We start from the raw sequence: 23,897 nt of genomic DNA, 5'->3' as shown, positions 1-23,897 counted from the left end.
TACACCAGGCATAGTAGAGATGGATCTGCTGTGCCAGGAGACCCATCATGTTCCCCAGCACTTATCCACTTCAGGCAGCCACGGTGCTGAGCAGGCTGCAGAAAGACAAAAGCTTCATTGCGCTGGCAATGGCACATCTTGACCTGACCAGGAGCTCCACGAAGCAGCAGGACTGAGGATGAAAGCATTAGTGCCGGGTCCTGCACTTCGGCCACAACAACCCCAGGCAGTGCTACAGGCTTGGGGCAGAGTGGCTGGATGGTTGTATGGAGGAAACGGACCTGGGGGTATTGGTCAATGCTCAGCTGAGCATGAGCCAGCAGTGTGCCCAGGTGGCCCAGAAGGCCAATGGCATCCTGGCTTGGATCAGAAACAGTGTTGCCAGTAGGAGTAGGGAAGTCATTCTCCCTCTGTACTCAGCCCTAATGAGGCCCCACCTCGAGTACAGTGTCCAATTTTGGGCCCCTCACTGCAAGAAAGACATTGAGGCCCTGGAGCGTGTTCAGAGGAGGGCAACGAAGCTGGTGAGGGTTCTGGAGCACAGGGCTTATGAGGAGCGGCTGAGGGAGCTGGGATTGTTCAGTCTGGAGAAGAGGAGGCTCGGGGGGACCTCATCGCTCTCTATAACTACCTGAAGGGAGGCTGTAGTAAGCTGGGGGTCGGCCTCTTCTCTCTTGTCACTACAGACAGGACCAGGGGGAATGGCCTCAAGTTGCGCCAGGGGGGATTTAGGCTGGACATTAGGAAATACTACTTTTCTGAAAGAGTGGTCAGGCGCTGGAATGGGCTGCCCAGGGACGTGGTTGAGTCACCGTCCCTGGAGGTGTTCAGGAAACATTTACATATAGCGTTGAGAGACATGGTTTAGTGGGGTTGTTGGTGATAGGTGGATGGTTGGACTAGGTCATCTTGTAGGTCTTTTCCAACCTAGCTAATTCTATGATTCTACTGTCACACCGCAAACAAGGTCAGCGGAGATGCAGTCTCTGCAAGCAGGCTGTGCGAGCAGCACACTGGGCAAGCATGCAAGTTATTGGTCTCACTAGGCTAAGTGCTCACACGGGACATAAGCCAGTTTCCATTTGCACGTACATGTTGCAGGAGTTAAGGATTTGATAGAAGCAATCACTCCACAGAGGCAGAGGGGGGTCTGAAAAGCCCACGTTTGCATTTTGCCTTTTGCGCACACATGGTTTAACAGCAGGGAAGCATGCAAACAGAAATTTAGACAGCTTTATGGAAACCTGGCTTCTGGGGGAACTGCTCCGTGGAAAACAATAGTAGAGAGAAGGATCCAAAGTAAATCTTACAGCAAAGGAGAAAGCCCTTGTGATGAGAGAAACTGCATGAAATGCTGAGAAGCCTCTTACGAAGAGAAATTATCACACTGCATAGATGGCAAAGGGAACAGCTACATTCCCAGTTCGTAAAAAGCAGTAATTAATACAGCCAGAGAAAATGTAAAGTTTAATGAATAACTGAAGTGTTCAAACAAATTGCCAGTTTAATAAAGCTGAATGACAGAGGCGAAGTGCTGGGAGTACAATCCCAAGGTTCTGTTAGCAGATAGAAAATTCATGGATCGAGTGAGAAGAAGAAAAGGTGATTTAGCATCAAAGGAAATAATTACTCTTCAAGTAAATAAGAATTAGAATAAACATTCATATTGTCTCTTCTCCTCCTCTGAAGGTCTCCAAAGCTCAAATCTATTTTAGTTTACACACTTAGATAATTAAAGCTCTAGAAAGAATGTAATTTTTAATGGGCCATTTCTGGACAAAACCAGCACAACTTAAAACACACCCAAGTGCTTTGATTATTACATCAAGTTTCTGTTAGCTTTCATGGTGCAATAAGTTCAAAAAAACCTGCTTCCTGCTGATCTAGGTATGATCCTGTTTTTAAAAAAATCAGAATCAAGTCAGTAAAAAAAAAAAAAAAAAAAAAAGAAAAACAGCCAAATTCTCAGCTAAGACAACCAGGAAGCCCTCCCTGAAGCTGCAGTGGTACTGGAGCTGTGCAGTTGGTATGAGCAGAAAAGCCCACTCTCTCCCCAGCTGCCAGCCCTTCACATTCAAGTCTCACTGTAAGTGCCAGGCTGGGTGCAGCTCTCCTCATGTCTCATTAACATGAATTGCTCTGCAGACCACATCCACGAATTTATTTTTAAACTCTGTTGCTCGTAATTAAGTCACACGAACCTACAGTGATCAGAACACCAACAAAGAGGCCACGAACCAGGCAGGTCTTCTCCTTGCAGAAGCCCCAGTTCACAGTCATTCCTCACAATTGCATCCACCTTCCCAGATGACATCCGTAGAGATCTGCCATTCCTAACTTACATTCTGCAGGTGCAGGAACACAGTGTGACAGAGCTAATGGCAGCATACCTGGAACAGCATTGCACCACTCGAGATGCAACCTGAAAACGCAGCCATCAGGGAATTAGCCTGATGCCCACAGCGTTAACAGAAGCAAACCAAGCTGAAATCACTCTTCAGAAAAGCACCACTTCGCATCCATCCAGCATGTCGTCATAACCTCAGGATGGCTCCCAAAATAAGAAGCACTGCTCCCACAATTAGGGTATAGCGACGCATTTTCATTCCAGACACGCATACCGCGTTTAGAAGTATGGTACAATGAGTACTCGAAGTGGGAAGAGAAGTAATGCAAGTACAAGAGCACAAGCTATACTCTGACACAAAGTCATTATTTTTCAGTCTCTGATGTCTGCAAGACCTGCTCACAAAATTCATCTGCAGAGAAAGCACTCTTTCTGCTCTTACAGCAATGAGGACCTGCTTAGTTTCAGATCCTGCCAGGTGCGGGGGCTTTTTCCTCACTCTTTCTTCACTCCCAAGCACAGCTACTTCTATCTTGACTGGAACCCTGAAAATTAACCAATGACCTGAGAGCACAGTCGCTAGAAACACTTATGCTAGAAACAGCTGGATGCACGATGAGGTTCCTGCACAGGCTGCCCCTTTGCAGCACCCAGCACCTGAGAGACGCTGAAGGAGCTGTAACATTCCCCAGGAACGGTACCAGCCAGGGACTGTAGCTGCAAACCAGGAAAGGAGGGAAGAAAAGCCTGTTTTGGTTAAGAGCTGAGCAAAACTAATGATCAAGCTTCAAGTCCACTGTTAGACAAGTCTATCATCATAAGCAGCTAGAACTTGGATGTAGATGAAACCTTCTTTCAAAAAAATAATAATAGCCAAGGATGTTCTTACTGCGTGCTGGCTCTCAGTGAAGGTGAGAGCCTGAGAAATCACTACAGAAACAGACTCAGATACAGGTATAGCTACATAGAAATCCAGGTTGTTGAGCTACAAAACAGAATCTACCAACAGCTCAGTTTCCAAACCCATTATCAGAAGGCAGGAACCCCTCAGATCTTGGTGGTCATGCTGGAGTTGCATGACATTGGCTTCTCCATGCAGCAGGTTCCTTGCAGTGATGTTCAGCTTCATTTAATAGCAGAAGACTGCAATGATACCTAACAATATTCCCACCCACTGAAGCATATTTCACTCCAGGGACCTCAGTGTGAAAAAAGAATCGCTGTTGAACAGAAGGCAACATATCTTCCTCTGCGTGCAAATCCAGGGACTTGTTTGCTTGCAATGACAAGTAGAAAAAACAAGTGTCACCTCAGAGCAGAGCTCTGTCACCTCATCTGTTACCGCCTTTAAAATAAAGACTCTCTGAGGGGCAGCTGAGGCTGAATGGGTTGTACCAGATTGCAGTGCATTTAGCTGCTGGCAGTATTTATAATCAGGAAGGTTTATAAGCAGAAATATTTATAAGCAGTAAATTTAGAGGTTGACGTGTTGCTAAAGCTGTGCTAAACACGACACAGTGCACTGCCCAGATGCTGCATCCCCTCAGGTGAGAAGGGGATGCTGAAGAAAGCGTTCTTCACATAAACCAATACCTGTCCTCCTTCAGTATGAGCTCCCAAAAATTATCTCCAAAATTTTCTAAAGGTAACTAAATAGAAAACAAAATGTATTTCTACATTCAGACATTCCATCTTTCAGAAGTAAGTATGGAGGTTGAAAAAAATATGTTAATTGTTCTTGCAATTATTTTATTTCATTCTGCTTTTGGAGGGGGGGGGATAGAGAGTAAGATTCCTGCACTGGGCACGATGCAAACACGTGAGTGCTGAGGGACAAATAGCCAAGCGCTGGCATGAAGGGCGTGCAGCAAACAAGTCTCCTAACAACCAATGCAGTGCAACAGGACCAGCTTACTGGTTCAGACTTTCTCTTGGTTTCCTTATCCACACTGGCACGGCCTGTGAATTCAGGAAAGGCTCGTGACAGACTTGTGAAAGTGCTGGGAACCTCCTGAGCAGATGGCGGTTCAGCCAATCTCATTGAGGACTCAATTCACAAGCAGCCAGTAACACAGATAGATCCAAAATGCATTCTCCTACCTACCTACACACGGACCTACATGAAGAATGTTGGATAAGACTGAAAACACTGCTGTGCTGGTCTCTGGCGTATTACCCTTAGCACAACCAAGGAGGACCTCCAAGAACAGGCACTGTCATTCTTACAGGACCTGCTGTGCAAAGCAACAACTGGCAGAGTATTTTATTTCTACGCTTATCTAATTTGAGGCAACCCTGAAAAATCCTGCAAACAAGACCAGATGCATGTTCAGCTTCAGCATGTTTCTGACTGTCTACCAAAGCAGAGGAACCTCTGCTGGGCTTATCTCATTCTTAATTGATTAATCACAGGCAAGGCTTCCACTAGCAGCATGTGCCCCCAGCATATCATTAAGGATTATGTTCACAGATATTCTGTTTAGACAGCACGGCGTTAAATCCCAGCAAATAATCTGGACACTGAGATGCGCTCAGATCCCTTTAGGAGTAAAGCTGCTGAAACAATTACGTAATGATGTGAAAAAGCAGTGGGTAAACCACACGTCTTGTCTCTTCTCAGGCACAAAGAGGAAGCCCTGGTGAAGCTTTTATCTCAGGTTTGTATGAAAGAAAAAGAATACAGACATTGGTACCATGCTTCTCCCATTAGAAATGGGAAACACTTACATGATTTTTCTTCTTATGAGGAGCTTGAGGTAACAGAGGAAGACACCAACATGCTCATGCAGCAGACACAACTGCGGCTCGCCAGTACCATCTCTTTGTGTGATAGCTATTAGCACACTGCTGTAGCTGTAAGGAATCCCTCATGGAAAGGCTGCTTGCAGACAGCCACAAGGTCTGCCTGCCTGTACTTCAGGCTCTCAGTACGGCAGCTAGGAGCAGATGCCCCTCATGGTTCCGTTGCTGCTGCTGAGATTACACAAGTTAAACTAGTAGCAGGTAACAAGGGACTCCCTCAAAACTCTTTCTGAAGCAGCTTTCCTGGTGCCTGATTACCATGACAGAGGGAACTGAGAGGCTGAGAAGCTCAGCTGACAGCACAGCAGACCTTTGCCTCAGGCAAAGCAGAATGAATTCCCCTCATTCCCAAGTCAATGCAATTTATAGCCCAGGGCTACGTCTCATTACTCCTGCCCAAGCCAAGGTTGTTGGAACTTCAGTGACAGCTCAGCAACAGACTTGTCTCTCACTGGCACTCCTAAGGCAGTAGCCATAGTCTTATTTAGCTGGAAATCTGCTCTACTGTATAGAGAAGTTTAGGAAGAAGGAAAAACGGTTCTGAAAAAGTAATACAAAGCATATCTTATTTAATAATGTTGTGGTTTAACCTGGCAAGCAGCTGAACACCACACGGCCTTTCACTCACTCCATCTCCCTCAGTGGGATAGGGGAGAGAATCAGAGATAAAAGTAGAACTCATTCATACTTTTTTTTGGTGTGTGATGTCCTATGGTATGGAATACCCCTCTCACCAGTTCAGGGCAGCTGGCCTGGTTCTGCTCCCTCCAGCCCCTCACTGACAGGACAGCACAAGAAGCTGAAGAACTGAAATGTCCTTGGCTCTGTACGGTGCTGCTCAGCAGCAACTAAACCATCAGTGTGTTATCAACACCTTTTTTCTCTCCAAAAGCCAAAACACAGCATTGTACGGTCATCTGAATCCAGGAAGAAAACTCTAACTCCAGTGTGGAGTTAGAAAGCAGCATTCCTTTATTCCTCATGGTTTGTACCGGGTGACTCGACAAATCAAGTGTGCGCTCGCGCAGTTCAAGTTCCACATTTAAACAGTTAAGACATACATGTCATAGAATGGTTTGGGTTGGAAGGGACCTTTAAGATCATCCAACCCCCTGCTGTAGGCAGGGACACCTCCCTCTGGACCAGGCTGCTCACAGCCCCATCCAGCCTGGCCTTGAGTGCTTCCAGGGAAGGGGAATCCACAACCTCACTGGGCAACCTGTTCTAGTGTCTCACATATGCAATACAATGGCATACATATTCATTCTTTTCCAAGAACTCATTAATATATGCTAATGTCCTTCTGGGCATGGATGGTAGGGGCCTATGGTGGCCTTAGATCACTTAGTTTCTCCTCATTTTTAAATCATCAGCTTAATCACAGTGACTTTTGACTGACCTTTAGCTGATTTTCCCCAATTTGGCAAATTTCCACTGCTTGTAAGGCCATAATGAGAAACTTTCTATCTTAGTGTACTATAACCTCAAACAGTATATGTGAAATCTGAGGAAGAAGTCTTTGCACCTGGCAGATGCAAAGATAGCAGCAGTCCATTGTGATTCCAGTGCTGCTGGGAAGCAGGATCAGTGAGAAAAACAAGGCTGTTCACACACCAAGTGAAGCTAAACTGGGAAGTTTTAGAACTAGCACTCATTGATTCCTTTTGCCAAATTAATCTATTGGTCCTTAAACTAATACACTGACCCCTATTGCTAAACCAGCCTATATCAGTACCAGACACTGGAAATCAACTGTCCCAGCTGAAATCAGGACAAATAATAATTAAAAATGACAGTAACCAGGAAAAGAGTTGAGTTCTATCTACCAAGCAGCACTGTTTACTCAGCAGCAGCACAGACAGAATCACACAGTTCATTCTTAATAAGGACAGAGCTAGGTAAGGATGTATGCTTTTGTCTGGGTAATCTGCAGAACTTGGATAATCTCCAATTTGTCTGTGCCCTAAATAAGAAAATGACAAGATAATAATGCTGTATAACCATTATTGTGTTTTCCTCTAAATTTAATACAAGTTTCACATTGTCACAAAGACATGGTAAATTAAATGGCTCAGAAAAGGCTTCTAGCTCAGCAGAAAAAAGGAACAAGCACTAAAAGAAACATCCTAGACTGTAGAAAGATGGAGTTCTACATTCACAAGTTGTGTTAACATTTCTCTATACCAATAACCAAACTAATAATCATTCTGCAGCCACAACCCCTTCGTGGTCTATGTAAACCAAACCACCACCCACAACTCACTATGTGGCATTGTTCTGCTGCCAGTACTTCAAGCCACAGGAAAAGCTGGGACTTGCACACACATACATGGGCTACCCAAAGTGGATGTCAATCCCCTAGTGCTGCTCCCTCTGACAGCATAGCTTGGAGTGACCATCACTCAACAGATCTGTCCAGAAGCTCAATGCGATGGCCTGAATTTGCCCAGCAGTTTAGACTCTCAAAAGATACCAAAAAATGAGCAGAGAGAGACCATTGATTCTAAAATATAATGTAGATCTAGACAGAAGCATCTTCTGCTGTTTCAGCTTTTTTTTTTTTTTTTATAGTTTGTGTCCTAGTTTGCTTCCACCAGAGATCTGGGCCTTGGGGCAGAGCTTGCTCTTCTTGATTCCTCCTTGTGAAGGCCTGGTATGCTCAAGGCATGATGAACTGCTTCCAGGAAAATAAGCATTTCAGACTGAAGGGTGAACCCGATTTGGGAAGTGTTTGACACGAAATAGAAGACTGGTGATGTTACATCTTCGAGGGACAGGACTGTGGATAAGAAGGAGCTCCCACAGTTTTCATGGGGGAGTTCTCTTGGATTTATTTTGAATTGGATTTCACTCCTATTGAAGGATCAAAATATTCTTGAAATGACAGAGTTTGAAAAGGAACTAGATTGTCTGAGGACAGAGCCAGACCTTCTTCCCAGGTATCTGAAAAAGAACATGCTTCATTGCCTTCAGAACGTATCTTCACTGCATCCCTTTATTTCAGCTCCAGGAGAACAGAGAAGCTGACTCTAGTATCAAAGAGGACATCAGGATACCACATTAACAAGACATTTGCTCAGCTCTTCTTGCTATCAGACTTCCCTGACTCCTATAGCTCTTTCATTACCTGATCACCACCACTGGTTTTGTGATTCATCCAGGCTCCCATGTGGCCACCAACAGCCTGGGCATCCTTCTCCTGAATCACCGTGATTTTCACCAGATGATTAGGAACACACAACAGAGCTGGCTGATGCTGCTATGCTCTCAATTTCTGATTTCAAGGTGATTTATGCTCCCTTCCTCCTTGGTTTGTAAGGACAGGAGGGGAAGCAGCAAGCTCTCTAGTGTGTGCTTGGAGCCAAATAAGGAATTAACTTGCCTAGCACAGTATCTGCTCCAAAGTGTATGGTACGTCAGGAGGACAATCAATTTCATGGTTCTCTAAAGCTGATTGAAACATGATTACACAGCAAGCCATAGGCTCTTTTTTCTAAGACTACCAACTGCCTGTGCTTCTTAGGAACAATTACTACTGCAGGTGAATTTGGATTGCTCCTGGGATGGACATTAGTTTCAATCTTATCAGGAGGTTTCAGACAGTTTGGGGTACAAGACTAAAGTTAATTGTGCCAAGTGTTACACAAAAGGAATAATTTGAAGAAAGTTATCTTCTAACGAACAGGAGAAAGTGGGTTAGTGAATAATCTTCCTCCAGTGTCGGACTTCAGAGCTAAAGAATGTATTTCATGACTGGATGATTGGAAGCATTTTCTGTTTTAAAACTCAGTTTAAGCTAGACGATTATTGCTACTTAGGTCCCTTCCCAGCCCAATACATTTCATCCAGGAGAAGGGAGGAAGCAAATGCCTTTTGTTCTCCCATTCGTGAACTAGTTTTTTTGGAAGAAGGTTAAGGGAAAGTTAAATGGCATTTCTGCAAGCCTTTGCAGCCTTACATTTAAGGCTGGCAACAGGTGACAGCCTAAAAGCCCAGAAGAATAAAGTCCCTTAATTTGGGCACAGCAAAAGCACAGCATGGTTAGGATAAAAGGATAAAAACCACAGCACAGCTCTAGGAACGGCCATGGAAGTTAACCCAGGGAGACCCTGCAAACCAAAGAGGTTCATTTGCTCCCTAGCCTGTTTGCTGTGAGTCACACAAACTGGGAGTCCATTAAACCTGAACACAAACAGCACGGACACAGAATGTAACCCAGCCTTCCCCTTCACCAGGAACAGGAAGGTTAGGGGGTGAGAAGTCTCATGTATTCTCCTTGCCCAGACTCCTCCTTCCCATTCATATTTCCTTGGGACTTTATTGCTTTTTGTTTTCTATAAATAAAACTAAATTTAATGTCTATGAGAAAGGGAGAAAGAATGGAGTAGGTAACAAAGCAATTGGGAGTGCCTTGGTAATGTATTCGGGCCATTAAGGATTTCATTAGGTTTACTAAAAGGTCATTAATGATAAAATATCTTCTTTTATTTTACATACTTTCTAAACATTATAGTCTATTCTGCCATTCAAGCTTGCACCCCACTGACATTAATTAGCATGCTATATATTAAAGAGAGTTTTTAATGAGCTGCTATTTCATATGATTTTATTGGAGAGCCTCATTGTTCAGTTTAATAGCAGAAAATGACAACTATAGAAATTGCTTTGATAGGACTGCAGAATGGAGGCGGTTATTCAAGCCCCATGCTTGCTCCTCAGTTTGTTCTTGATGCTGAAAGCTCTGCTTAATGTCTCTCAGAGCTGGTTCGCCGTGCCACACTCGCTGTAGTGAAAGCTGCAGAAAATGAACAAAACCCCAAGCCAACAAAGGAGGAACAGCAACATCGCTTTCAGCTGGTCTGTGTGCCATACACCACTAAGGAACAGCAGCCAGAACCACACTGTGCCACATTTGCAGATAAAATATCATTCCTAGCAATTAAAGTAGCCCACAATTGTAAGACCACACTTTTTTAGTGATGCAAATACTGAACTATCTATTTGTACTTCCCAGCCCCCCCTGCTCCAAGTCAAGTGGATCTGACAGCAGTCAGATCAATTTCCAAAGGCACCATAATGCAGGCATCTCCTCCTGAAGGCGCTGAGCACACCACCTTGACCAGCTTCTTCTGTTACACAGTTCCTCGGTTGTGCTACTACACAGAATGAAGCCAGCTCTGATTTTTGCAGGTCACTCCAAAAAGTAACGCCTCCTATTTATTTCCACAGAAACTGCAATTAGTACAAAGAGCATGATAACACTACTTGGTAGAGCACATTCTCAGCTGAAAACCACTATTTTTCGACACGGTCATCACCAATAAGCTGTGCATTTTCACCTGCAATGAACAAAACCTGCATGTCACGCTCTGCACCAGCAGAGGTGACCCACTGTCCCACAAGTGCAATGACAGTGTTGTGTTGGGAAATGCACTCCCATGTCAGATGCCATTCTGTCAGACTGCCCCTCTGCTGCCATCTCTCACACAACAACAAAATGGAATGGAATATTGGCTGGAAGGTTCAGCCTCTGCTGCCATCCCACCAACATCCCCCTCTGACATTGTGGGCCAACATCATAAAATAGGAGGCATTACTTTCAGAGCAGCCCTCGTACAAGCCTGTATCTGCACTTCTGCTTCCCGAAATGTGATAGCTAACTAGCTTGAAAGCGAATATTGCAAGATCTGAATATGGAGTTGTTACAGAACTTGATTTGCATTACCGTAACTGCGCGGGTACACTGGCACCTGGAAAGATTAGATGGAAGGAATGGGATTAGGAACCAACTGGCTTCCTGGATGAGCAATCAAGAGAAGCAGTATGTCTGAAAGATGGGAGAACAGTGCAAAACTGTCTTCTTTCTAGCAAAGAAAACAAAGCAGCAGAAGGAAGAAAGAAGGTGCTCACAAACCTACAAAAGGATTCATTTTTTCAAAGGTTCAGCTCCCTTACAAAAAAGAGTAAGTGCTGGTTTTCTGTTCTTATCACTTAGACTGTCTAAGCCAAACTAACATGCACACAAAAACAATTCAGTTCCTTCCTTTAAAGAAAATAATGTTTTTTTTGTAGCCAAATGCCTTCTCTCATTTGCATTGGATTTATATTGCTGTAACTCTACTGCTTCAAAAGAACAATAAAAAGGTAATCAAAGAAAGCGTTGTGCTCAGGGGACCGTATTATGCTTCTATTTCAGGAAAGCTTGATCAAGCAATTTTTTTTTAAACAGTTGATTCATACTATTTATAACAGAAGCTTGCTATTTACCTAGAGGTTGTCATACATAAAGAAAAAACCCTGACATCTGAGTTTCTCAAAAAAATCCTCTCATTTTCTCGTCATGATGTTGCTGGAAACCATAGGATTTAGAAGTGCATCATTAACAACTGCTTCCAAGTATGTCTTGCAAGTAACAGCAAGCAGCACACGATTAAGAATCCTATACAATTTGTACAAGTTTGTTCAAAAGCTCTTTAGGGTGCTTATTCAAAAAATAAAACCATCCTTAACCAAGAAATCATTCAAACACTCCCTAATTTGAAGGCTGTGTTAAACTAACAGGGATGGGATAGGGAGAGACAGCAGCAGCCCTGCAGGGCCAGCTGCACCCAGCTGAGTCTGCACCTGAGCACACAGCCCTGCTGCAGGGCTGTCAAAAACCCGCCCCTGCTGCACCTCCTGCCCTATCTTCCTGGGATGTAAGGAGCACCAGCAGCCAGCAGACACTGCCCCAGAAACTATCACACAGACACAGCAAAGCATAATTCCTCTTATCCCCCACGCAGGCTCTAAATCAACCCAACCCACTTCACTCCTGCCACAGTATTTTTACGTTTCCAGACATGACAGCAGAAGGAAAGCCATCCTGCTCTTCAGGAGCAGCACTCACACGCCTTGGCTTCCCACATTGCTGTGCCCAGGTGTGATGCTGTAACGCAATGGAAAGCACAGCAATGACCGCAGCAGTAGCAAAGTCCTAGGCTGCAGCAAGTGAGGATTTGTGAGGATTTGCTCAAATGCAACAGCCATGGGCACAGAAACAAAGGAAAGAAGCTGCTTACCTTAGGAAGGCCTCAGGTATGCAGGAATCTCCAGCAAAATGCCCTCACCTCCACTGCCAACCCTTAAATGAGGTCTGGGAATGGAGGGATCCTGGCTCCACCCCTTCCAGTCACTCAGGTGCACTGCATAGACCTGAGCTTCCCTGGGTTGGCCCTGCCTTCCCACCAGGTGCTCCATCACTGCTTCAAACCACAACTTGCATTTCTGTTATACCAGGTAAGTGAGGCTTTCCCTGCAGCAGCACTGGAGTTGCTCTAAGTGCCCAGGGTATCGCAAATGGGTCTGTCAGGCTCATGCTAGAGTTCTGGGTCTGACAGGGAGCTTAGAAGCCATGTTTACCTATTAAAAAACATGATGGGATGGTGGGAAGGGGAAAGGCTCTCTGTGGGATTCTGCTGGCAAACAATGCTGGACTGACAGAGGTGCTTCGCAGATCCCACTAGAAGTTTCTCACTGGCCCCGCCTTGTCCCAGAAGAACCACAGTCTTACAGCTGACACGGCATCCCAACCTGCTGAGAGAGTCGGATGTACAGGCCTCAATTGCCAAGAAGAGATAATAAACCACTGCAGTCAGCACCATTCATTTTTCACATTCTGCCCGGAATCCAAGCTAAGAGGGGACCACAGCACTGGCAGTGCCTAACCAACCTGACCACCACGTGTTCTGAAAGCACGACAGTCAGCAACCATGCAAAGAACAACTGATGTTCAGCCAGTCCAGCCTTCTTCCAGCACAATTCTGCACAAAAATCTGTTAACTACAGAACTAATTTAGCTGTGTATATATGCACAGCTTTCCTAACATGCAGTCAAGAGGACGAAGCAGCCAACTATAGAGCTGACAGCTTCAAACTTGAACAGATTATGCACGGCCGCACAGTTTCTCTGCTAGTTTAGATTATTAAGGGATTCTAATTCAACATAACACAGATGCAGTAAAGCATTTATTCTTCTTGTAATTGACTTTCATGGACTCTGGACAAACAATACACTGCAGAACAAGGCACCATAAAAAGCCCGTGTCAAAGGAAAACGTTAGTGCTGTAGATGAACACAGAAAAACATCCAGTTGTGGTTAGACTGCATTGTCAAATGTCCTTACAGAAGGGTGAGAAAGCTCCAACCAAATATACAGTCGTTAATTGATCATTTTCTGGGTTTTGAGCACTTAACAGTGTCTCCTTAATGTTCTCTTAATGCTCAGCTAAATGCAAGCAGCCAGCTGTGTGCAGCGTGGACTTCCTTCAGTGCACACTTAGTGAGCTTAGTGAGAAAGCTTAGTCCCAGGAGCATCGTGCTTCCACAGAATGCAATTGAGAAGCTGTAAAATGATTGATTTTCATGGGAACGTTCAAAGCCACTTCTCACTGAAGGCAATTTCTGAGAATTGTCATCCTTCTACTATTTTGACTGTAGAGCTTTATATAAATTGGTTGCAAGATTTTGTGGTTGTTGCTTTCCTTCTTGAGGGAGCCATTTTTCATTCTTCTTAACAAAAAAAAAAAAAAAAAAAAGCCTTTAAATAAACAAACAAATGACTAAGCCAAGTTCAGATTTCAACCCTTTCATCTTCTCCAGGAAGAGTTTAGTTGATACACCTCTTTGTAGGGAAGATTTTATTCTAAAAATTTCAGGTTTCATAAACACCTCTAAAACGGGCTATGAATAGAGACAGAAGCATAACCGTGCAGTGGACAGCTATCACATCAGATAATCAAGCTTGATATTACAATAAGGAAGCACTTGGAGGGGCCAAAGCTGGGAGAGATTTGTTCCCACTCTACTGTAAATGCAGGCAGTGCATCCCACAAATATTGACCCTACACACAACCATCTAAGAGGCAGTTTGCATGTAACGACCTCTCCTGCTGTGAGTGAAGTGACTGAGAAGAAGCGGCATGTTGGCAGCTGGAGAGAGGATGAAGGGCAGTCTGCAATTTCACATGGAAACACAGAGGATCTGTAACCTGTGATGCAAAATTTAAACTCAAATCCACTGGGCTTAGAGCAACTGGTCTCTAAGCATCCCATTAAAGAGCTGAAGTAGTGCATGAAAGTCCCTTATATTATTATTCCTGGCATCTAAATGGAGATTTGCAGCATTCTGGAAACAAAGTCTGAGAAAACTAGGTAGTTAGGAGCTGCAAATACATCCTTATTTCCCAAGACCCCATGTGCAACACACATAGGACTTAATAAATGTAAAGATGAGAACATAAGTGATTACAAGACTATACCACGCAATGTTTAAAAAGACAGTTTACTGTTTAAATGTTGCCTTTAGGCATGGCTTTGGAAGGACTTCAATAGGCTGTCTCTTTCTTCTAGCCAAGGAGCTGAAAATACTGCAGCCACACTTGAAGTGCTCCTAAGATTGTAATGCACTGTAACAACAACTTCCCCCTAGTAGTATGACAGATACTTTAGACAGGAATGCCAAGGGTTTTTTTTTGTTGGTGGTGGTTTGTTTGTCCTTCTTCCCCAGTAAAGAAGAAATATTCTAAAAACTGACAAGTTGAAGAAATCGATTATGCACAAGTAAGATGCTTACAATGGTGAAAACCAACATCAATTACTAAGTGCACCTGTAAGCTCGCAGCTGCCCAAATAAGCAGCAAAATGCAGCTACAAAAAGTTTTGCTTATTTACATCGTATAGATCAAATACAAGTTTTCAGAAATTACCTGGGTCCACCTGCATGCAGGACACACTTCCATTTCGTCATGGAACAAATGCAACCTCATATGATCTACAAGCAGGAGAATTTAAGTGCCAGAGCTGGTCCACGACCTTGAATTAGATTGCTTGTTCCTGCATTCCAGGGACAGCACAGGTCCTCCTAGTGCTTGATGCTGGTTTGACTTTACACATGCTTAGGATAAAAGGAAGAAAGCTTTGTTGCATGCCTTTGTACACAAAGGCTTTGAAGCTGAACTCCCACGTGGGTATAAGCACCATTCGATTATTAGAGATTTTAAAGCATGGCAGCTTTTACAGGATTGGTTTTAAAAAATGAAAAAAAAAAAAAGAGAAAAAGAAAAAAAATGAGAAAAAGAAAAAAAAGAAGATTCAACAAACTTTCAGCCTTCCGGCAGACTCAATAGGGGGCAGGGCTTATCGTGGTATTGCTAGACTCTGCCACTCAGAGCTCGCTACCAGACAGCTGCAATAACACCTCCTTCACAAATGGCACATGCAAAAACACCTCTGCAGAGCTTTCGACCCAAACCGGAGTACCAGCAAAATCCATTATCACTGTTCAGCTATGTTTCCAAACACAGATTGATCTACTTGTCTCCTGTAAGTACTTACACAACTTGAAGCTACCTGGGGACTTGGCTGGAGCTGGAGCTCCTCAGCTTTATGCCCCCTGCACTGCTTACCTGCAGCAGCAGCCCATGCATCCCCCTGATGGCTCACCTGACTGGACAAACAGACACCCACTAACGCAGCACATGTTCATCACATTAACTGCTTTGCTGTGCTTCCCTAACATCCCCAGGATGCACTGCACCATCGCTCTTCTTCCTGCCTCACATCTTCATCTTTCTAGCATCTTTCTGGAGCTTCTCCACATTCCCTCGCAACGAAGATTTCTGCTCCCTAGGAACAGACTACACTTACATACTGATTTGATGAACTCGAAGATTCCACTGTTTTAAAACCCAGCTGTGGCTGTACCCAGTGAAACAAAAGCTTGGAAAGGTGTTTTTTTTTGTTTTGTTTTTTGTGTGTGTGTGTGTGTGTGTGTGTGTTTGTTTTAAACAGAACTAGAGAGAAAATACAGTACAGAAAATCCAATGAGTCAGACCTAGACAGTAATGGTACAGGAGGAACTATTACTTCATTTGCGGAAGGAAGATGGCTTTTTTTGTTTTATTAGGAAAGTTTGTGCCAATGGTATTTGAGAGAGAGAGTCACCTGAACAATACCTGTGTGTGCATCCAGGCAGCTACTCCAGGTGTAATGCAGAACTTGACATCACTAGCTCAAATTTATCATGTGGTGTTTCTTGCTCTGTACCTTGGAGGGAATTTTTCTTTAATAAATATTAGCTGATTCTTGGGCTTGTTTCTCCCTAATGACAGCAACACAACTGCAGAGTTTCAGACAGCTGCAGACATCACTGAGTTTCCTGCTCCTGCTGGTGACAGAGTAGCACTGCCAGCGCTGGCTTTCAGGAGGTGTGCTCCCTACAGAGACCTCATTAAAGTCGCAGTGCACAGGTTCCTAGTTTGACCTTTTTTTATTTTTCTTCCTGTTGCTGTTAAAGCCTCATACTTCTACCTAGATCAGTTCTGCAGACCACAGATACCTGAAAGAACCGAAAACCTATCGCAGACTAACCACTAGCTTTTTCTTCCTCTTTAACCAATACATCAGCTGAACTCTGTCAAAGCAGCATCAGGCTAGGATAACAAAAGAAAAAAGAGACCAAACCCTGTCTAAAATGGCACTTCAGAGGTTATTACTAGTGAGGAATTACTTTAGCATGAAGTCTTAAAATAATGTCTGTAGAGACCAAGTTTCAGGTTTAAGTATCCATGTAGGCTAGTGATTAAGCAAGCAATACAAAAGATGCAACTACCAGGGCAATACTGGAAGTTTCTCAGTATTCCTAGAAAGATTAAACTCCAACTGCTGGTAGCAGGATGAGACATTTCTGTGCAAGTCCTATTCTTTATTTACTGAGCAATTTGAAAAACAAAGTCTCCTGTTACTTCGAATAGGCACTCATATTTGCTTGTACAGCATACTGGCAGTATCTCTGAAAGCACTCTGGCCTCTCTCCAGATTATAGGTAACCGCTCATCCGTATTTTGTCTCCAGCTGGTGAACTCCATTCATGTCAATACACTTGTCCCAGGGTGCCAAAGAGAACGGGAATGTTCTGTATGAATTTCGGCATTTCTTGACAAACTTCAGACACTCCAGTTCTCCTGGCATTTTTAAACACTTGGACTTTCATCCTTTTGGGGAATGGGAAAAGTTGGAATTCACCTTGACTTCTCTTTGGCTTCAACTGTCAAATATGCATAGAGTCATTATCAGAAAAGAGAAGATCTGTTTGTGCCTCACTGAGGCTGGAGCAGTGGTATGACTCGAGGGGCAAAGGCACAGTCATGAAGCATCACTACCCTGGAGGCATTAAAATAGCTCTATGCAGCTGCTCAGCCAGAAAAGCTACTTGGATTGCTGAAGTCCTTTCAATGAGCTGAGCCCAAGGCAATATTTTAGAAGGAAGCTGCCTCTTTAAGAATTAAAAGGAGTTATTTCTGCATCATTTGACTGGGATTGCTTTAAATGTGTTCCATTATAGGTCACATCCGTTGTCAGAAAAATAATGCATTCGCAACTGATTCTATTCAGACCAATTTCTTAAAAAATACAGAGAGCTTTACAGCGTAACTCCTCACAAATATACAGAGGATAGCCTGCTATACCTGCAAAAGCCATGAAATTCCAAGGGTTTGCTCGAGTTCAGGACGGGTCATTTGCCATCTGCACAGATTTTTCCAAGTGTCTCCACAATGACCAACAAAACACAACCTCTTACTTCAGTAACGGATTATTTTTTGGCTCAATTTGCCACAAATATTGGTGAAGCATTCCTCCCTAATCCCCACCTGCCTTGAACTGGTAACTTTTTCAGTGACAACAGCAGACTACCTCGAATATTCTTGTGTATTTTTTTCAGGCTTATTGCAGTGTTTTCTGAAATCTCTCAGAGCTCGTGAGCGGCTTAAATACATATGAGTAAGGCCCTATGGCATGTGTGCCTTGACAACACCTCACCTCATAAAGTGTGATGATGCCATTTGTCTCATTTGGAGGCTTCCACTGAACATAGATCTTCTCTTCAAAAGGTCCTCCCTGGATGGATTCCAAGGGAACAGGTCCAGGAACTACAGAAAGAAAAAAGAAGCAAACACAATGCTAATGCTAGTTAGAAGCTACCACAAGCTCCAGCTGCCACACACATCGGAAGATACCAAGAGACCATCAGACAAAGTTCATAGCTGAAAATAAAAAATAAAAACAATTAAAGATAACCCTCGAGGCACTGCCAATATGAAAGGCCTGTTTTCAACTTTTGGCTCAAGTAGAAAACCACTAAGTGACAAACAAAATCAGAATCCATGACAATACGAAGCTAGCTCCAGCATACCCTTATGCCCATAGTAGAAAATCCTTGAGTACTTAAAAAGGAACCAAAGACTGCAGACAATGAATGTATTAATTTATCCAGTAAATCACCTGGAAGTGTTTTCCTTGCATAAACATATGGACTTACGAGTCCTGCTTCCATACAACATCACACAACAAATGTTTAATTTTACCCCAAATTATGCATTTATTTTTATTAAGTCAAAAAACCAGTATTGCAGTATGTGCATATTTTCTAAGTTTCTCTTCTATTCATATATTAGGATGCAGAAAAAGGATATTTTAAATAAAAAGAACTTAAACAAGTGAACCCAATTCAACTTCACCTCAAATACAGCTATTTGCATTAGTGCAAATAACAGTAATTAACACTCTGCAGATAAAGATTCGTGCACAGAAGGTAATTTAAGCAGTAATATCTGCAGTTCTCAGAGAACGGTCTCTGTGCATGAAGATCATCATCATGCTTGCATGTATTGTTGCACCACTGGAAAACCTCATGGCACATCCTTGCAGCACAGGGCAGTAAGGCACCGAGACAACTCAGCAAACTGGCCCGAGGAGAACACCAGCAGTGCTCGCTGATCCATCTGGCAGTGCTGCACTCCAGCTGTCTGTACTGCTTTTCTGGAAGTCTTCTAACTCACTGAGGCAGGAACATAACCTAGGCCTGCCCTTAGCACGTAAAAGAGTGATGAGATGGCACACTTTCCATTACTCTGAGTTTCGATGCAACCATCTGATCATTTAAATGTCTTGTCTTTCTCTTCTGTGCTGATAGATTCCCCAGGCCATTCCAGCATCACTGTAACAATGCAGAAACGGCCACAATACCCACACAATGTCAAGCAGTGTAGTTACAGGGAGTAGCCTCCTCTCTTTAATCCTCTCCCTGTTCCGGACTACAACATCCTCGTGAAATAACAAATAACACATGTATTTCCAGTGGAGCTGTGCTTTATTTAGAAAAAGTTCAACAATATTGGGTTGTTAACAAACCTGACACTGCTGCATCAACAAACCACTTGAGAGTTGGAAGAATGGCACATCCACAAGGAAGCAGGATTTGCCCTTCAAACACACTGTGAGGATCAGTAATAATGTAGGCTGTGTAGCCTCCTTTAAAAATTAGTTTCAGTGAGCAATTTCAGCTCTTCTTCCAGCTCCCTTGGCCAATGTCTTCCCTAACTCAGGCTTTTCACCTGGGAACACTATAGAGGGGATATGCAAATAACAACTCAAGGCATTACACAGGTGGACAAGGCAGGACATGGATAATTCTCTTTAAAAGGCTTAGTGTGCTGTCTCCTAATTTGTAAGACTGCAGTGCTGTGTATTTTCATTTTGCTTACAAGCTAAATCTTGTCCATGTGCCTGCCTCCCATCAGATACACAGGATGGAGAGGGTTTTAGGACAGAATCATCTGGCTGCAATGCTAAAGGACAGTTAATCTCAGGAGGAAATACACTGCGTCCTCCTTCACCTACACAACAGCAAAGCTTCATCCACTGATGCTATGGGCTGCACACCTTTATCAATATGAAAGATTGATTTCCCTAGTTAAGGACAACATAAGATTTATGTTTCATTATGGCTACAAGGCCACCTAAAAATCCACCTACTCAAGCAAAATTTTAATGCTGTGAAAGATAACTAAATACACTTCTATGCCTGACTGATAAAAACCCCATTCATTTTTTCAGAAAGATCTGCCATCCTCTTACGTCCCTTGTATGATATATTGGATGACTGCAACCACTTTCAACTGAGAGAAACTTAGGAAAGCAACTTCTTATGGCTCTGGCAGAGGAAGAACATTTCTTTTTAACACTAGACAGAATGGAAGCTTGTAGTTTAGGAGAGTTCTTAGTCTGAAATAGCTCAGATGGGATAATAACACTTTAAAGCTTTCCATCGGTACTTCTCGAAAAGTGTTCTTTTGTATCTGGAATGGAAGAGTTAGCACCAAAAGAATTTAGCATATGAGGCACATATAAAACATTACATCTAGAAGGTCAGCATTAAGAAAAAAGCAAACTTTGGAAAGAAAGACATTATAACTCTTCGGGGACTGTGATGTAAAGGAACCAGAAAAAAAAAAGACTAATGTCAGAATTATATTTGCCCATATGACAAAGGAAGTTGCTCTGTAGGTCCTGGGTAGATCAGAACACAACTTCTACAGAATTAAACCTACTGCTGTTCAGTAACTGCTCAAACTGGTGCTTGTCATTTCCAAGCACTTCAGGGAGCCCTGCCCTTTCAAGAACACTGCTGTGAAATGGAAATTATTTACACCTACAAATTTAACTTGCATAACATACATCCTGTCCAGAGAAGCCATTTATAAGTCTTCTGGGACAGGAGATTATGCTGTTATTTACAGCTTGAAAATATTACAATGTCTTCACAAGAAAGAAGCAAGCAAGCAAACATGACATAACTTACCATCCTCCTCAGTCTGCACAACCAACTCCTCACTCTCCATTTTGCCCTCTGGATTAGAAAGGGCCAGCCTTAGCCTGATGGTCATGAAGGGCCGAAGACCTCGCAAGGTATAGTGGGAAGAAGTTTGGATGAGTTCCTCTGCCTCAAATTTTTGCTGGTTAAAGACATACTGGTACTGGACTGTGAGATTGTAGCTGTGGCAGCGGGTCACCGCATAACCAAAGGGCTCCCACTGCAGTGTTAGTTGCCGGGAACGGATATCAACAACTTCTACATTCTGTGGTCCATGGACAGGATCTGTGAGGCAAAGAGAAAATAAATAACAAAAGGAATGCCAAATTAATTCAACTTTAAAAGAAGTCAGCCACCCATTAATATGCCTCCTTCCATACTGCCAAAGTATCTGGGTCCCTCACAATTCTGAGTGTTCTTGCCTTTACGATATAAAAGTGGTATGACTCATATTTTTTGAGAGAAGGAACAAGGACAAAGGGAAATTAATGTCTGATCCACAAATGTATTCTAGCTGCTGAACCTTCAGTGAAAATCCTGTCACAGGGCAGTGAACAGAGGTCACGCTTCTGAGTGTTGCAAAATGTCACCGAACCCAACAATGGCAGCATGATTTAAGCAGTGTGGAAGTTGCACTTTCTTCATTTTTACACACACATTTCTCCCCAGTACCTTGCTAAATGCAGCCCTAAGTGATGCAAGGAAATGGCAGTCAGAAGAGAAGGAATGAACTGAGGTCTCTCATCGTTCCATTTAGCTATGTAGCTCCTACACCATCCTAGCAACCCCAAACCCATTCTGCTCAGAGGCCAAGGCACAGGAGTACAAGAACCAAGAAGGAGACTGTCAGACATCTTCTGCCCTACTGCTGATACCCCCTCCATTTTTAACTCCTGTTTTGGCAATGGCATGTACGAGCAGACCATGCCTCTCCTTCAGTAAGTTCTGTGAGCCAACTCAACCTCATGCCACTAAAACTTTTATTTTAGACCACATCAATGCCTTAGCCTCAACAAAGTTTCATCATCCTTTATTATTCTTTCTACAGTATCTGTCTGAGGTAAAGTTTGAATATTCATGTGTAAGAATCATTTTCACCTGCTGTTCCTTAATTTATTTTTAACAGCATTACTCAAAAGCTTTGACTACAGACTCTGCCCTTTTTATGAAATATAAATGCATGCATCGTTAGACACGCAGATATAAAAAATGAAAGATGAGTTAGTAAAATCAGTGTTTGAGATATGTCAGATGGTAATAACACCACACATGTCACACTTTGTTTATGTGACATTTCTTAAACTTGGGTAGCTCATTTGCTTTGTTGTTCAAAATATATCTAAGAAAGATAATTAGAAAATACATTATTCCACACAGTCTTTTGATTTATATTGCAATTTAGTGTTTTGCCCACTTCCCCCATTCTACTCCTTTCACAATCTGAAATCATAAGAGAACATTTTTAAGGAAATAAAAAAAGTCACTGGGACTCCAAAATATACATTGTACTTCTCTGGAAGACAGTGAAACTGAAGGAAAATCTTTCTAATGATTTTTGAAGGAACACAACATCCACATTGAGATCAATCTACTAATGCACGAACAAAAAACACACTGCAAGAAGCAGTACATTCCATATTACTTTCAAAAATAAAAACAAAAAAACAAACCCTAGCAACTGGCATAGTAACTGGCAATAGGAAAACAGCTTCTTCTGAAATAAAGACTATTCTGAATATTTATATCATAAAATACCACATGGCAGAAAGGACCCACAGGGATCACTGAACTCAACTCCTGGCTCCATAACAGCATCAGCCAAACCCAAACCCTACGGCTGAGAGCGGTGACCCAGCGCTCCCTGTGAGCAGCTGCAGCTGCCATGAGGCCTCCCCTCAGCCTGCTCTGCTCTGGGCCCAGCAAACACAGCGACCTCAGTCACTCCTCACACACAGCTCTGCAGCCCTCCTCTGCATGCTCTCTCACAGCTTTATGTCCTTCTCATGTTGTGGCACCCAAACCCGCACGCAGTGCTGGAGGTGAGGCCGCAGCAGGCAGAGCACAGCGGGACAACCCCTTCCCTCACCCGGCCGGCAGCGCTGGGCCTGATGCACCCCAGGGGACGGCTGGCCCTTCTGGCTGCCAGGGCACACTGTGACTCACGGACAACTTGCCGCCAACCAGAACCCCCAGGTCCCTTTCCGTGGGGCTGCTCTCCAGTCCTTCATCCCCCGGTCTGTACACAGAACCAGGGCTGCCCCATCCCAGCTGCAGAACCCAGCACTTGCTCTGCTTCATGCCGACAGAGACTGCCCTCAAATCTCTCAAGACCCTGGTGTGAGGCCTCTCTACCACCAAGGCAATCAACACTCCTCCCAGTTTAGCATCATTCACAAATTTATTTCATGTAACATTCAGATCTTCACTGCAGTCATCAATGAACACACTAAAGAGAACTGGTTCAAAAATGGAGCCCTGCAGAACCCCACTAGTGGCACGTAGGGCAACTCGCAGGCCACACAGCCATGTTTTGGTCGTCATGGCACATTCTTAGGGTCACAGCGCCATGGCCTTCTGATGTCACGAGCCACCTCCCTGACAACCGCTATAAATAAGGGGACCCTGGCAACAGAACACCAGTCGTTAACCGACTCGCGACTTGGAGGCAGTCTTCTGGCCCAAGGAGCACTTTTGAAAGTCCCTTCCTACCCTTTGTGTTGTCCTTCGTGGAGGAGGATGGATCCTCCTCCACCAAAGAAGCCACGGCTTCAGGGGAGCAGCAGCAAACCAGAGCCGATGGATGTCGATCCACCTGAGAGCAGCGTCGAGCCCATGGAGGTGGACATCCCTGCAGAGGAAGAACCCATGGAGCTGGATCCACCTCCATCGAGGCAGGGCAGGCACCCCAACATCGTGTCTGCCTGGAGACGCTGCTACATCCGTCGGCAGCGCACCAGGGGCTCTCGATTTCCATCTTGGCGTTGAAATGTCACCATCCGCCACAGAGCCCCTGCGCCAGCTGCTGCTCCCTACCGCCCTTTCTTCCCCGGCCTCCA

At 43.8% G+C, this 23,897-nt stretch overlaps 1 protein-coding gene across 9 annotated transcripts in view; it reads right to left on the bottom strand.

The window, feature by feature from the left end:
* PTPRT (protein tyrosine phosphatase, receptor type T) overlaps positions 1–23,897 on the bottom strand; it is a 333,510-nt gene that overhangs the window by 132,034 nt on the left and 177,579 nt on the right. For all 9 annotated transcript variants that reach the window (XM_021416234.1, XM_021416235.1, XM_021416238.1 and 6 more), the window contains 2 exons: positions 20,830–21,126; positions 18,009–18,118 (listed from right to left, as the gene is read on the bottom strand). In XM_021416234.1, the coding sequence (XP_021271909.1) occupies positions 18,009–18,118; positions 20,830–21,126 (407 nt within the window). The remainder of the gene's footprint in view (positions 1–18,008; positions 18,119–20,829; positions 21,127–23,897) is intronic.

This window comes from Numida meleagris, chromosome 19 (assembly GCF_002078875.1).
Source record: "Numida meleagris isolate 19003 breed g44 Domestic line chromosome 19, NumMel1.0, whole genome shotgun sequence".
NCBI lineage: Eukaryota > Metazoa > Chordata > Aves > Galliformes > Numididae > Numida > Numida meleagris.
This window is presented reverse-complemented; position numbering and strand designations above follow the sequence as displayed.